The sequence below is a fragment of the Myzus persicae genome, unplaced genomic scaffold (assembly GCF_001856785.1).
Source record: "Myzus persicae strain clone G006 unplaced genomic scaffold, MPER_G0061.0, whole genome shotgun sequence".
Lineage (NCBI taxonomy): Eukaryota > Metazoa > Arthropoda > Insecta > Hemiptera > Aphididae > Myzus > Myzus persicae.
The window spans coordinates 235749-252074 of NW_019101384.1; the positions used below are offsets into that span (position 1 = coordinate 235749).

A 16326-nucleotide genomic window follows, 5' to 3' on the forward strand; every position below is an offset into this window, starting at 1 on the left:
ATAAAAAAAAAGATAAGTGAGAGTAAATTCTGATTTTCCCAAAGTGTTGAGCATAGTTATACGAGTACTATTATTTACAAAAAAATAAAAGAACAACTTTGGAAGTGAGCTACATTCGTTCTTGAAGTTTAACCACAACATAGTATTTTTAAAAAATTGGCATTTTTAGTGCTCCTGACGGATAATACCGTTAAATGGCTACTCAAAAATGTGTTAATAAAAGATAGAAAGTGACTGTATATGTGGGCTGGTGAATGGCAAGAAGCAGACGCGGTGGGACAACGCGGTTTGAATTTGAATGTTGTTTTTCCGGGTAGGTTAGGTATAACAGTGTTGAAGTTCAAATTTTGAAAAAATATTGCAAATATTGTGTAGTTATATTTGTTTAAAATAACAACGTATTTTTATAGCTAAGGTTTGATCATTATTAATACAAGATTTCTCATAATTAGTTTATAACCAAACATTTTAAAAACATAGAAACTCAAAATTTTTATAGACATTTTAAGTTTAAATTTGGATCAAATAAGATATGTTTAAGCGAAAAATAACGGCCTTAGTTATTTTGTTGCAATTTAAAAATACATTTCTCTTGAACTTCAAATATTTACATATGATAAAATAATATTATATTTCAATATACGTCATGAAATTTTATAATATTCACATAAAATTTAAGCTATACCATATTTTATAGGTAGGTACCAAGAACTTATTCACATATTGCTTATTACCGTAATACACAGGTCAGACAGTAAATTGACACAACAATTACAAACAATAATATGACATATGATATACATTATAAATACCATATTATACTATATTACTATAATTTTAGAGAAATAATAAAATAATATAGAATTGTTTTCGTCAAAAATCAATTTAATCTACCAACGTATTGGTTATATTGAAAATAAATTATTATAACAGTAGTATAAATAGTGATACAGGGTGACAGGCCGTCTTCACCTAGAAGCGTTTTTCATTTAGTTCAAATTGAATATAATAGATTTGACATTATTGTTTCCAGGGTGGTGCAGTAATATAGCTATCTATCATTGCATATTAGTTTACCTAATAATATGCAGATGTTGCAGCCTATGCACCAATGCATCATTCATCTTGGAAATCTCAATTTCTATGGATAGAAACTTCGGGTTAAAGTGTTATAAAATGTATTAAAGAAAAATGTAGGATTTGCATTGTCTCAGTGAAGAACCGATTGATATGACAAATTTACTAGAGTAACTGGACGCGATTATCTGATATTCTACAGGTACGCATTTTTATACACCTCAGTCGACACAGATTGATATTTTTCAACGTATACAAATTACTATATTCCAACTATAGAATATTCAAAATCGTTTAAACAGAAAATATGAAACATTATTTGATTGCCTATATTCGGGGTAATTAAATTAAAGCTTATTATTTATATTTTATATTAATTTATATGAAAATACTTTTAACCTGATCTTTGTTTATTTTAATTTTTTAGATATATTTAATTGCATTTATACGTAAATTTAATAAAAAGCAATTATTTGATTATCCCAAGAGTTTTCCTATAACCATAACTCATTAAACGTTTACCGAAATACCTAAACCACGAAAAATGAGAAAGAAATATCATCAATATAATATTATGACGTATTGTGTTAGTTTAACCTAGCAGTGCGCTCGGAAACGATTTTCAGAGACAATTTATAATTATTATTATTGGCAATAACATGATTAGATATCACGAAAATACCTAATAATATCAACACGCAGTATCTAGTGTATACGTCAATAGTAGAACAGAACCATTATAAAATCATTGCAATAATACACACATCATTAGTGCATTGATGTATTTATTTACTGATACATTAATTTTTAAATCATTGTACCTATTTAAGGATGTATTAACGACAATATTATTATTTTGCTGTTATTATATTTTTTAAGTTTTATTAGAATGGTGTAGAGACTAGAGACAACAACGTACTTATTGCAGTGAGCATATTTAAAGATAATAACTAAATATTGATTTTGACTATTAACAGTTCACTGTTGGACGCAATTTAATTAACATTACAGTATTATTTGTTTGCACAGAACAAAAATCGATACCCACAATAATATTATGATTTTAAAATTTGGTTTGCTTCATCCTGACAGTGTTTGTAGTGTAGTCGCAGTAGTTCGTATAACATATTCGATAAGTTATTGATATATCGTCTTGATATTGAACACCAAGTATTAAATAATATAAGGTAGGTTGTAGGTACAAAATACTTCCGTTTGCTGCCAAAAGAAACATGTCTGCACAAGAAGTATCAGAGACTGCACCTAATTCATCTGAGCCTAACCCTGAAGAACCCCAGATCATTATGAAAGAAACGATCGAAGAGATATCCGAAATAACTGAAGATGATAGAAAAAAATTTTGTGAGATGATTTTGAATGGTCGAACTGATGAAGTAACGGCCAAAAAGTTTCATGAATTCATTAAATATGTACCATCATGGTCACAGGAAAAAAATTACGAACAGGAATTTGACCCTAAAGTTATTATATCTTATATTGCTGCACAAAGTTCTGATAAAACAGTTATGGATATAGATATAAGTATGTTGATTAAATTAGGTATTGAGAGAGGAAACGATTTGGAAAAAATCTCTATATCATCACCAGAATTTAAACTCGAACTCAAAAGACTTCGATTGAAATATGAATTGGTTTCAAAAGCTAAAAGTTCAAAGACTGCGGTGACATTGTCCAGAGTTTGTGAGAGCGTCCCAATATTAACATGCTTGTACCTTAAAAATGAAGCTGAAAATCCTATAGTGTCTTTTGAACTGATGGAGACTATTTGTAAGAACTATCCTAGAGTAATGATGACGTCTGCTTTTGCTTATCTTATACCGAATAAAGAAGACGAGTTTTGTCTATTTTTAAAAAAAGCCCACTTGCTTCATCAATACCAGTTTTTTGCTAAAATGTCGCAAGAGAGTCATCCGAGTTCCTCAGTTGATGATGAAAATGAATTCATTTCTAAAGTGTATGTGAATACTCAAGCAGCTATTAATGGATCACATATGGAGTACGATGTTCAAATAAAGTTTTTAAAAGAACATGAACTAATCGTGGAAGGGGAAAATGAAATAACTGTCACAGAAGAAGTTCTAGAAGCTGTCAAATTGTGGGACGAAAAAGAAAGACAACACGAAATAGATCAAAGGTATAGTGATTATGAAGACGATTATTGTTACTGTTGATTGGAGGATATTTGGTATAATTTATCAGAAAATTTTATAGTATTAGGTTTAATTTCAATTTTATATAAACACTTAAAAAAACAGTTTCCAATGAATCTAATTTTATATTACTTAATTTGTTCAATGTACTTGTATATGTTAACAAAATGATTTACAGTGGGTGGATACTGTTTAACTATTATGTTTTACAATATTTATTTCCGTTGCTGGAAATTATATAAACTGTTTGAAAGTAACTTATGAAATAGATTTTTAAAGAGGTACTTAATTATTGTATAAAATTAACTAATAAAACATTTAAAACTGAAATTATTTTCTCCATGTTCATAATTTAACTTTAGTATCCACATTGTATTCTCAATACTGGTATCATCATAAATTGTTTTTTTTCTTATACAGTTTTTCTTTTTAATTTAATTAGGTATAGTTTTATTAATTTTTTTAACTAATTAAGTTTAATATATGGAATATTTGGTCTAAAATCAAAAGTATCATAATAATATATTCTCCAAACATTTTCCTAAAGATATCTGAACTTGCTTAAATGTATAAAGCAAAATCTTTATCCATATGTTTTTTAATAATTTAAATATTTAATACAGTATTGCTGTAACGGTATACAGCTGAAGATTGGTGAAGAATGTATTTGAAAAAAATATGAACGTTATGAAGAGCAGGCAAATTTATTTTGCACCAGGGTAAGCATTTATTAGTACTACAGTAGGTTAAATTCATTTTCGTATCGGTAACATAATATCGGTACTTGTAACTTAGACAATATTTAGAACATTTCTTACATATAACATGTTATTATATTGAACAAATTTCAAAATGTATGTTTTTTGTATTTTATACAATTTAGTTTGACTAACTTGAAACATAAACACATTTTGCATATTTATTTAAAATAAGATAACTAAAAATATTACGGTGAATTATGGTAAATATTTTCATAGCAGTCTATGTAGGTATACTTTTTTAATTTGAGAAAAATCTACTAGTGAAAAAACTTATATTTATTTCGTAACATCGGCATAACTGCCGAACACCGGTCTGTGGGTACGTGATGTAGGAGTAAGTAATGTTAAATAATTATTGAATACGAATAACGATATTGAGTACCTATTATATACAGTGTATTGGCCTCTATTCTAAGGATAATTAAAAATATATTCATTAATATTAGTAGATTATTTTTTTTTATTTATCCATTAATATTCTACTATAATAAGGCAGATTGGACTAATTTTTTAATTTATGTCGAAAACAATTTATAAACTATATTATAATAATAATTAGTAATAATTATAATATAACTACCTAGCTGTTATTAACTATAATCAGTGAGTGTCTACCAACCGATGTACCATAGAACGATGAGAATAAATAGGTAATAAATAATAAAGGATTGTTGTAAAAATACCTTAAAATAAATCTTAATATTTTGAAAATTCATTGTGCATGGAAATATAATTGAGGAATAATAAAATACACATAAACGTTTTTTTATATGGCTTTAAGTACACTTTTATTATAGGTACTTATATAGTAATACAATCATTGCACTGATTCATTCTGAATCCACCAAACCAAAAATTTGATATCGTAATTCATGGGGTTGGTTATAAAATCCCATTCTTCTGGACTCTGCAGTTCACTTATGCTGTACAGGTATAACTTGTTGTTAATTGTCGGTTTTCGAAGTATCCAAAAACAATTCGTTTTATGGTTAAACATATTTTATAAAGAAATAATATTTATATCAGACATTTTCAATTAAAATTGAAAGAAAAGCTAACTTGCGAACTTTGTGACGGCTATACCAAAAGTAGGAGACATTTAAATTTAATAAAGCTCAAGCAAAAATGATGTAATATTTTATCGTAATATTGGGTAAATTTTATTCGTCAAGTATACTAAAAAAAATACTATGATAATTTAATATTTATCTAATCTAATAAAGTTTAAACGACGAAACTAAGCAAAAATAAAACTACTTATTCTACTATTTATATTATATATTCTGTTAATTATTATTGCAATAAATTATATTATTTTAAAGCTTTTTTTCTATAGATATCAATAAGAAATGTTTTTCGAAGTCTAACCGATAAAAAAAATTTAATAAAAGGTTCATCATCAATTTTTTAACAGTTATTTAAAGGTATTAAGTATTTTTAGGCACCAAGCATGATTTTTATTGGCGCTTAAAGTTTAAATTTTGACAACAAGGGCGTTTCTACATTGGTACTCTTTGATCAATAGCCATCCGTGATACCAGCAGCTCCGAAAAATTAGCTTGCTCTGCCCTCGCGAATCTCTCTAAGAGCATAAGGTCTATGGTCTTATCATATGTCATCGGGTAACCCTACTATATTAAATCGTGCTACCGACGCATAACCTGTTGATTCTTCATAACCGCGCTTGATGTGCTGGTCATCGGGTAAACGAAAATTGAAAGTTTGTAGTGATAAGGTCAAAAATATGTCTTAAAAATTATCTATCAAAAACAAAACAATGAATACAGTATCTAACATAATAAAATTGATTAATCCAAAACATTGGGTATTTTAATAACAGCGCAACAAGTACGTAAAAAAGCTCACGTAATGTTTTTGGGAAAATATTTATCGGGGACAATAAAATGTGTGGGTGTTACGTCCTTTTAATTATTGTATTCATATTCGGCGGAATCGATGTTTGGCCATCAGGCGAACGAATTCCACCAGGGAATATTGATGGACAAGTTTAACTATCAATAAATCACTCTTAAACTCGAATGATTTACAATAATAATCTATTTTTAGTATAGGTTTATGCACAGATATATAGAATAAACTAGATTGTAGATTGCTAACTGCGATGCAGCACCTGTGTAATTGGTTGAAGCTACTGACCGCCATTTTATTCGAGGCCAGTGTTCGTTATCACTCGTGTTTATGAGATACATATAAAATAACATAATAAATAACATTAAATAATTTGTATTTGCAAAAATGATTTATATTAATTATTATCAACGTTAAATAGGTGTGATACGACCCCATTGGCCTCTTTTTAAAATGGTGGGTGGTAGATTCACGTATTACCACAGTTAGCAATCTAGTTTATTCTATATATCTGTGGGCTTATGCTCTGGGTACTGACCTCTTGATATGGGAAAACCATAAATACAAACAATTTTATTTGCAGTATTCAGCATTGTCATAAATTATTAATCACAGGTGAACAATAAAAAATTATCTAAAACGATTACAAAATCGATTACAATAATTCAACGGTCATAATAAATCACAATAAACAATTTTCATTACCTCGGAAACACTAAAATCAAATTAAGTACTTAAACATCCTCAGCCATATATATTCATGGTCTATAATTGTCCAAAATGACTCAGTGGGCCACTATTTTTGGCTGATACCTATTGTAACTTGTAAGTGGTACGATACTAAGATTATACTGTATACCTATTAATACTACAGAAAAATTCCAAATACTTTCAAAAATACTTTATAATAACGCCGTAAATAAGTGCTAAGTAAAAACTAAAAACGCCGTGTTTGAAGTAAAAATTACGGCAATCTTTCTTAGCAAAATGTGGTTACGGCGTTTTCACTTAGCACGGTTTGTAACTGTAACATAATAGAATTATATGAGACATAGGCGTCATTTGGAGTAGAATCACGGGGTAGCGTCAGCAAGTATCTTGAATAATATTTTTAATTCAGTTGCTGTCTTAAACTAAAGTTAACTGTGGTTGAGTGCCTCGCGTAATACGTATTTGCCCACCCGTTGCACCTTTACGGCGTGTAGCCGCATTAAATTGGCCTCGCTACTTCGATGGTCTACTACGATCTAAGTGTTGACAACGGTCTCTCGCCCAATTATTTAGGTATTTTGTGTTTAATTTATTTATTATGTTTAATCATGTCAGCCGCACGCTTAACTAATTCGTAGTCCATAACATCAAAAATAATATTATTTTCATTTATCTAGTATTCTAGTATTACAATACTATTGTATTGTGTTACATATGGTTTGAATAGCAAGTGCACCATCTGGTTTTATATAATCCGTGGCGGTAGTGTGCATTGAAAACATAATGTTTTGAAACAGTTATTGTATATATCCGTATACTGTATAGGTATTGAAATAATGAGATATCGTATTATTTGTGTTATCTATTATGTTTCAAACAATTCGAACGCGCCAATTATCGCACTGAAAAACAGGTTCTCTGCGAAACATATTTTTGTTGTATAATATCCAATTTACAAAAGTGCTGCACTGCAGATTTTGAAATTTTTTACTACCTACTCCGAAAAGTGTTTTCAATAACAAAACAAAAGAAAAATACACACAGCCATAAAATGAAATATTGTATGTATATCCATATTATAGCATGTCTACATCGTAGCCTCTGAAAAAGAGGCCACTGTGGGTAATACTACTAAGAATTCGATTTTTTATATTACATTCCAAACATTTTGACTTTTGAGTCCAATATTGTCTATACGATAGTTTCATTTTGACGGTTCGTTTCAAACTGCGAATTCATATTGTACATAATATATGTGTTGATAAAATTGTGCGCAACTTTAATACCCGCCGAGAATGATTGGAGAAAAGGAAAACAAATGTTATTATCTTTTGAGGATTTGATCGGTTTGTGGGTGAAAAGATAGATAACAAGATAACATAAAAAAGAAGAAAATATAGACATATAGTACCTAGTAAACAATAAGCGAACTGCAGATGCATTCGACATGCATATTAGACCTGCAGTGGTGAATTTTGAACCTTAAAGACAAACGACGAAAAAAAAATTGTCGTAACATCATATAGGTAGGTACCGCATATACGTATTATATTCTTACAATATATTTGAAATCTTTTTATCTGCGCTGTACAGTTTTTAAACTCTCACCACTACACACTTCATATGCTGCAGGATGAGACGTCAAATTTCACATTCAATCGCCAGAGACAGAGAATCGATCGTTGCACACGCACTGTTTTATAAATTATATAGGTCCTACGGCAGCTGGTTTATGTCGATAAATTCGTATTATATTATAAGATCAATTAAAGTTAAAGTCGCGTAATACCCACGCCGCACAATACCTTCTGCCATTACGATTGTATTTTGGTTTTTCAGGCGATATACGAGTGAAAATACACTTGAAAACAATAAACGCGCGGCTGAAACGACGTTGTGTTTGCAAAAATATTTAAGTCCTACTTAAAATCTTTCGAGGCCCCGCAGTCCGTAGGTAGGTACTGTAGTTGTGGGTAAGCCGTTTGAGTATATTTCGGTGGATTAAGTACTACGGGGCTGTTATGCGTATAGTATTAAATAGTCGGCTATTCTCATTTCTCTAGTAAAAATTATACCTACTTGTGTTTTGCTCACCACCATACCCTGGCGGAAATGCACGTGCATAATATTGTTCAAGAAGACCTGCCGAATTTTAAAATGTCTTACACACAAAATTAACTTCAGCTGTTGGGGTACCGCATACTACTCGTATATTACGTATATGGCGTAAGTATAGTAATAGTACATCATTCAAAATATCATTTTGGAACTTAATTGGCGTTAAAAATTTTACGGAAGACCATACATGATATTATAATATTTTCACTAAAAAAAATCCTGATCACATTGAAAAAATACTTGATTAGTTTGACAATCAAATTGTCGCGTTTTATATAAATAATATCGAGTAATACAAATTCAAGTTATTCATTTGAAATAAGGTAGGTAAATATTGAAATAAATATTTGATAGACATAAAATATGACGAAAGTAAATATAAAATATTTAAATGGAATGTATACACATATAATTCCTATTTACTTATATATTTTTAATAATATAATATGCATAAAAAAACGATTTTCTTACTATATTCGAAATTCAAATTTGCATACTAAGAAAAACGAGAAATTGTTTTTTCATCTTTATTTTGACAAACCATACCTACACATTATTAGAGACTTTCGTTTTTGAATAGGAAACTGAACTTACATCTATAATTATTTTCATAATATCTTATTGGCTGGATATGCGTAGAATATCTACATTTATATACCCTTAACTTAGTATTAATTTTGTTCACATTCAGTAAATTGCTAACATTCAAGTTGATTTTATACATTTTTTAGAAGTATTTGAAATATGAAAATATAAAACAAATTTGTAAAATGAAAATGATTTATAATTATAATAAAACTTTTTATTCGTTATTTAAAAATAAATAATTTAAAAAAACGAATTAAAAAATAGGTTACAGTAGTTAGTTACTGTACTGTAGAGATAAATTAATATTTTTGAAGGGCCACATTAGGAATCTAGAAATTGTTTGTGGGCCATCAAAATTGCAGACGTTAGTAGAATTCAATAACAAAATGAAAAATGACAACACTAGAACTATGTTTTGATATTTCTAAGATACCTTGTTCTTCATTTTCAATTCTCAGCTATGAACATTTTATAAATTTGTTACTAAATAATTTGAAAAAGTAATAGATTTTTATGAAAATTTTTTTGCCAATGTATACTTAAATACTTAATATATTTTAATTGTTATTAGAGCAACTTATGAGAAACCTTGCATTTAATTTTCAAACGTTTTGACCCAACGAAATAAACTTCATTGACATTTAAAGGCAATAACTAAAAAATATTGAACATGTCTACAAATAACTCAAAACAGGTCAAAATATTTTGAAAATGTTATCATGTATAGAAAAAATGTAATTGACATTTGATGAAAATGCAGTTATTATTTTAGTTATACTAAAAAAAAACTAAATCGATTTTGTTAAAAACTGATTTTGCATGAAAATTCCAGATTTTTCTTAAATTTGGTTTTTACCAACGCTTTTGAAAACTCATAAGAATTTTCCATTTTGACCTCTCTAAGTACCAACTAGATTCACTTTCCCACCAGAAAAGTTACTGTAATTAAAAATTGAAAAATTGTTTTGAGTTCCTATGGTGTGATTCAGTGGCGCCGAACTAATTTTTTTTAGGTGTGGCCATTTACATTGATTTATACCCACCCACCTACCTATATGCGGTATGAAACCTAAGCCGTGGGGGGCAAAGCCCCCCCCCCCCCCAAAGACACTACAGATTTTTTTAAATATAATTTTCATAAATAAATTATATTATTAACTGCATTTTTGCATTATTTAATATTTTAATATACAGATAAGTACTATCATTTTTAATTAGCATAGAAATTTATTAATATGATCATCACACATCAGAAAAGGATATTGACAAAGAAACTGATTTATATTTTATATTTTTCTCTATATAAATCATAATATTATGGAGACATGCAGTACTAATATATTAATATTATAAACTATTTATATAAATAACATAAACAATACATAATATTATATTAACCATTAACCAACTATTTACATAAATATAATATTAGGTTCATTTTTTACTGCATTCTGTTACTCATTTGATTAACATAATATTTTTTTAAGCACTGTACTATATGATGTAAAAATATTTATAACTGAGTCAGAGTCAATGTCAATATCATTCTCACATGATATTAACATCAGAGAATCTAATCGTTCTTCTGCCATTGTACTTCTTAATTTACTTTTAATAAGTTTTAATTTTGAGAAGGCTCGTTCTGGAGATGAGCTTGAAGCAGGTAACGTTAGTCCAATGCTTAGAGCTGTATAAATTGCTGGAAACACTTCTTTCAGTCCATTTTGTTGACATACCTTGTATACTGTGTTTATTGTTCCACAGGTTGTAGACATAATTTGATTTTCTGTGTTTTCTTCTTCGGTGTCATCACTGTCATCATTGCTATTATCATCACATGGTATTGGCTTATGTATCTTCACTGGTAATTTTATAAGTTTTTCAAACATTAAATATGAATTTACAAACTGTTTGTATTCACGTCTCAAATCCTCAGCTTTTACAAATTGTCCATAAATTTTTTCAAAACCTTCAAATGCATCAGTTGGTAAATTGGAGTTTTCTTTAACTTCTATTATTCTCTTTACTTGAAAAAGTGATAAATCTTTATATAGTGGTGTTGACTGATCATTAAATCTTTCTCTAATTTGAGTACACACAATATCAATGATAGTAAAGTATGTGTTAACTTTATAACTTGTTATTGGACAGCTGATAGGTTCATCAGACATAATTTCACCTGGCATTTTCTTTTTAGCTCTTTTTCTATTTGCTACTAGTGGCGTGAAAGATAATTCGTCACTTTTAGATGATACAAACTGATTTTTATCTTCGATTAAACTTTGAAACTGATTGTCATCTCTGAAAGCTTGAATTTTTTCAAATACACATTGTATATACTCAGTAGCAGCCAATAAATCAATTTGTACGCCTTGTAAAAATACACTTAAAGGATTAGTTAGCTCAAATATTTGTTTGAATATAAAACCAGTTAATACAAATGATTCTGACAATAAATAATTCAATAAACTTCCAGCCTTAACACTAGTAATACGATCAACATCATTTTGTAATTCGTCCAATGTGTCAATTAATGAATCGTAAGTCTCAAAAACTGTATGAAGAGCAGCAGCATGGGATGACCACCTGGTAGTTTCTACTCTTTTTAACCTACGTAATGGCTTTCCAGGATATCTTTCTTTTTGATGTTGAGAATATAGCCCTACTCGTTTTTTACTGCTGCCTATGTAATCATATAGTGTTTCTAAATTACCGAATAGATTTTTGGCCTGGGAGCAACTACTTACTGCATCTACTATTACCAAACTAAATCTGTGAGCCCAACACCAGACATATGTAGCGGAAGGGTTATGTTCTTTCATTATGGCCTGCAATCCATTGTAGGCGCCTCTCATTGAAGCTGCACCATCGTATGATTGGCCAATTAGATATTTTTTCCAATCTATATCCATTTCTTCACATATATCGTTGAACATTGTAAACAAATGTTGACCAGTAGTTGATAAAGTTTCTCGGACAGCTATTAGTCTTTCACAGACATCACCGGTGTTTTTATTTATGTAACGAAATACTATTGACAACTGCTCCTTTCGAGAAATATCAAATGTAGTATCTACAGACACGGCAAAATATTTGGCATTAATAAGCTCATCTTTAATTGAATTACGTATGTGAGTGGCTATAGCTTGAATTAATTGGTTTTGCCGTTGCCATGTGATAAAATTATATGTGTGTTTTCCTTTCAATTGAACTTCAGTTAAATGTGATGCTAATGGCGATGAATATTTTGCTAAAAAAATAGTTAAATCTTTAAAGTTTCCACGGATTTTATCTTGCCAACCTTCTCTATGGCCTCTGAATGGTAAGCTATGTCTACTTAAATATATTGTGATGTCTATTAAATTTTTGATAACTTCTTTATTCATTACTAGTTTTTTCATTTCATTTTCTTTCATTGATTGAATAAGAGGAAAAGCTGCTTCTTTATATATTGCTTTAATAGAGGCAAAAGTATGATTTTCCGTAACTTCATGTTTGCATATTTTGACAGGTCCATTCTTCCAATCCGAAAACCATTTGCATACCCATTCAAATTTCCTATTTTTACCAAATAGTGCACAATGAACACAATATAATCGGTTATTGATCCAAGAATAAGACATCCATTTTCGACGAACTGGTTCTCCACAGGGTAGTTTTTTCCAAAACCAACTATCATGAAATGATCTACCTTGAGAATATATAAAACGGTAATTTCACTCTTCACAGATTTCAAGACACAAGCTAATAACTAATAGCTATACTCATTGTACCCAATACCCACTCAATAATGTTTGGTTTAGTGAACTCTGTGTGAGTGTGTGTCGTATGACCAATAACTGAATGACAATGACTTATCAGTTATAAGTGTAAATAGTGTAATTACCCATATATCTATAAATAGTTTTCAATAATTATTATTTATAATATTTCATAATATTATATTATAATAGTGGATTTCATATTGTTATATATTTCTTGTTTTGTTCAAATAAATCAAAGGAATTTAAATGTATACAAAATTATATTATTCTTGTATTACAAAAATATATAATTTCGAATATTACTAGGTATTACGATATTACTTTCATGTATATTATGTTTCACTCTGTATAGCCATTAGCCTGCATAAAATAACGTGAACTGTAGCCGCTGTTAGGTTTAGAAATTTATTAGGAATAATGTTGGTAATTTATCTTATACAAATATAGTGATATTATTTAATATTTTTCTAAAGTAATCACACAGCGCGGCGTGTCACGGTGTACACTACGACACTCTACGAATGGACCAGTTCGCGTTGCGCCGTAACCTGTAATATTATGTCCACTGCTCCTTCTTATCTTAATTATAAAATTATACAATTGTTTGTACATACTTAAAAACTACCAATGCTAGGGGGTACCCACCCCCGGTGGGTACCCACCCCCTAAATTAGGTGTGGCAGCCGCCACACCTAACATATAGGTTCGGCGCCACTGGTGTGATTATACACAAAAAACCACACATCATTGTATAAAACAATACATTTATCTCTCCACTCAGAAACGGTAAGACAATAAAATACAGTAAAATTATAGTTTAAATTAGTGTTTTTAAATAATCAGTATTTATAATATTAAAAGTGCACATACTGCACTCATAATAACACCGGTAGAGCGCATTATAAATATTATAATACTGCTTCGCAATAATATCACTGATAGAGCGCAACTGCATGATTGCCTACAAATAAATGTTTTTTTATAATTATTAATACATTTGACGATATTTTTTGTTTTCGTTAAATGTTCTTTAGTGGAAATTGTAATTTGGGTAGCAGTGTTCCAGTGTTGTAGCCTTGCAGGTACTACATAGGTAATAATAATACTATGTGCGTTGTAATTGATAAAACAATAGTCATGCAAATTATTAACTTTGAAATTTAAATTTGTGTGTGCTTTCTTTTTATGAGACGGAATATTATCGTTTGATAAATTATAATATATTCTATCCGTACAGTCCTATCACGCCAAAACAATTCGTATGTAGTACTACATAGTAAAAGTGTCGTTAATAACTAAATTTAAATTATACATTTCAGTGTTTCACCATCATTTATAATACATATATCATGATTCGAAATTCCATTAAAATATTGTAGGTATTGTACATTTTTATCTAAATCTCGAGGGCGTCAATGGAGACCAGCTCGAATCTATGTTTCGACTTTCGAATAACAGTATAACGGCATGGCAGCTATTTACCGCGTTCGGGACTGGATATTAATATAATATAGCTTGCATGATGGTCGCGTGCCCCGAGCTAAACATTCGATAGAGGGTTATTTTGTTTAGTCTCGACATATACGTTTCCTTGGGTTTGAGGGGAAAAATAAATAAATACAATTTTTTTCATTGTCTACTAAAATTTGATCGTGATTCATGGTACCTATCGAAGACATGTGTTGGCTATAAAAGGAAAATGGAAAGTACATACAACTTATGGTTAAAACCGTTCAAACGTTACTAAATCTTAGCTCTTTGTGTACAATTATTTACATGCAAATTATTTTGTTATTGATTTCAATACAGTATGTAATATACATGCCCATTTAGGTGCAGGGCCGGTGGAGTGGATTTAAAATTCCTATAGCGCAAATATATTGGTAGTTCATACCACTTATTTTTATTTAGGCCACTTGGTGATTTAAATTTTTGTTTGGGGTAAATTTTAAAATTTATAATTCCATCATCAAACTAATATTGCACAATAGCAACCATCATATTATTTTAACCAGATAATAACATAAAGCTTACTGCTCTTCAACTCAAGTAATATTACCAATATTTATTTGGTATAAAATATATATTACTTACTTCATTGTTTAAAATACGTTTTAGCAACTGTTTTTAGAAATCGATAACTAAAAAATTATAACCAACTCAATTGCTAGGTACTTATATAAATTTCATCAATTAGCATAATGATTAAGGACGTTTAAAATTTAAAATAAAATGTTTATCATTTATTTTAATTCAATATAAATTATTGTTTAGAATTTATTTTAATGAATAGTGTATCAAAAAAATTTGTAACAAACAATAATTACTGAAATTGGCGTTGTATTCCAAAACCGCACATTTTATAATGATGGATAATTTATCGTATATTACCTATTTATATTTGTTAAAAAAAAAAAAAATAATTAAAAAATTCATATATTCAAAAATTTAAGATATTTATTTTCAAAAAATGTAAAATGTTCAAAGGTTTATTGGTTAAAAATGAATGCCGGCGTTTTTTAATTTGAAAAAAATGTAATAATGTGAAATGTAATATGTGTTGTAATAAGCTTTTAATTGTTAGTACTTAAAAATTAGGTTAAGTAAACAATTATAGGTAATAAGAAATATCATAAAAAATAAAATTAAACAAAAAAAAAAACATACAAGTAGGCTAGGATAACAATAATATAAATTATGCAAGATGCAGTAAAAAGAAATGTTAGTATGTAAAAACTAGGTTAAGAAGACATTTATTTTGTAAACAAATTATTCATCAAAATTTAAGATGTGTATATAAGTTAGTTGTTAAAACAGGAAGAGGGTCAGTTGGCGGTGGTCGTGTGACTCGACTACCACTGACCACCAGTGTTAGAGCCAGGTGGTGGTCGTGTGACTCGACTACCACATTACGTAAATATTTTAATAAAAGTGCTTAATTTAATAATTGTCTATTTATTAGTGTATGCCTGTTATCGGCGTATAGACATATGTTAGTAATAAATATGTAAAGTTTTAAAAAAAAAAATTCTTTTCAATATTTCCACTAGTATACACTCTACATTTTCTGTACTTAAAATCATCAAATATTAAACATTTATCCTCCATTTATTTCAATCAGTAATTTTAATCTTATCTATTCTTTTATTTGGCATTAAAAAGTGTGCGGTATTTTGCTATACTATGTACCGACAAAGTGTGAGGTTTTTATGTACCGACCTTTTTGGGGTCGAAATCATGAGTGTGTGGTTTTTGGATACAACCGAA

The 16326-nt window shown here is 29.1% G+C and overlaps 2 protein-coding genes across 2 annotated transcripts; one reads left to right on the forward strand and one right to left on the reverse strand.

Annotated features, from left to right (window-relative positions):
- Positions 1 to 2309: 2309 nt before the first annotated feature.
- On the forward strand, positions 2310 to 3269 carry LOC111028928. The gene has a single exon (XM_022307729.1). The coding sequence runs from the start codon at positions 2310 to 2312 to the stop codon at positions 3267 to 3269; it is 960 nt and encodes a 319-aa protein (XP_022163421.1).
- Positions 3270 to 10687: 7418 nt separating this feature from the next.
- On the reverse strand, positions 10688 to 13011 carry LOC111028929 (zinc finger MYM-type protein 1-like; the record flags this gene model as incomplete). The annotated part of the gene is made up of 1 exon (XM_022307730.1): positions 10688 to 13011. A coding segment is annotated over one exon (2250 nt), but the record flags the coding sequence as incomplete, so codon positions are not given.
- Positions 13012 to 16326: the final 3315 nt, after the last annotated feature.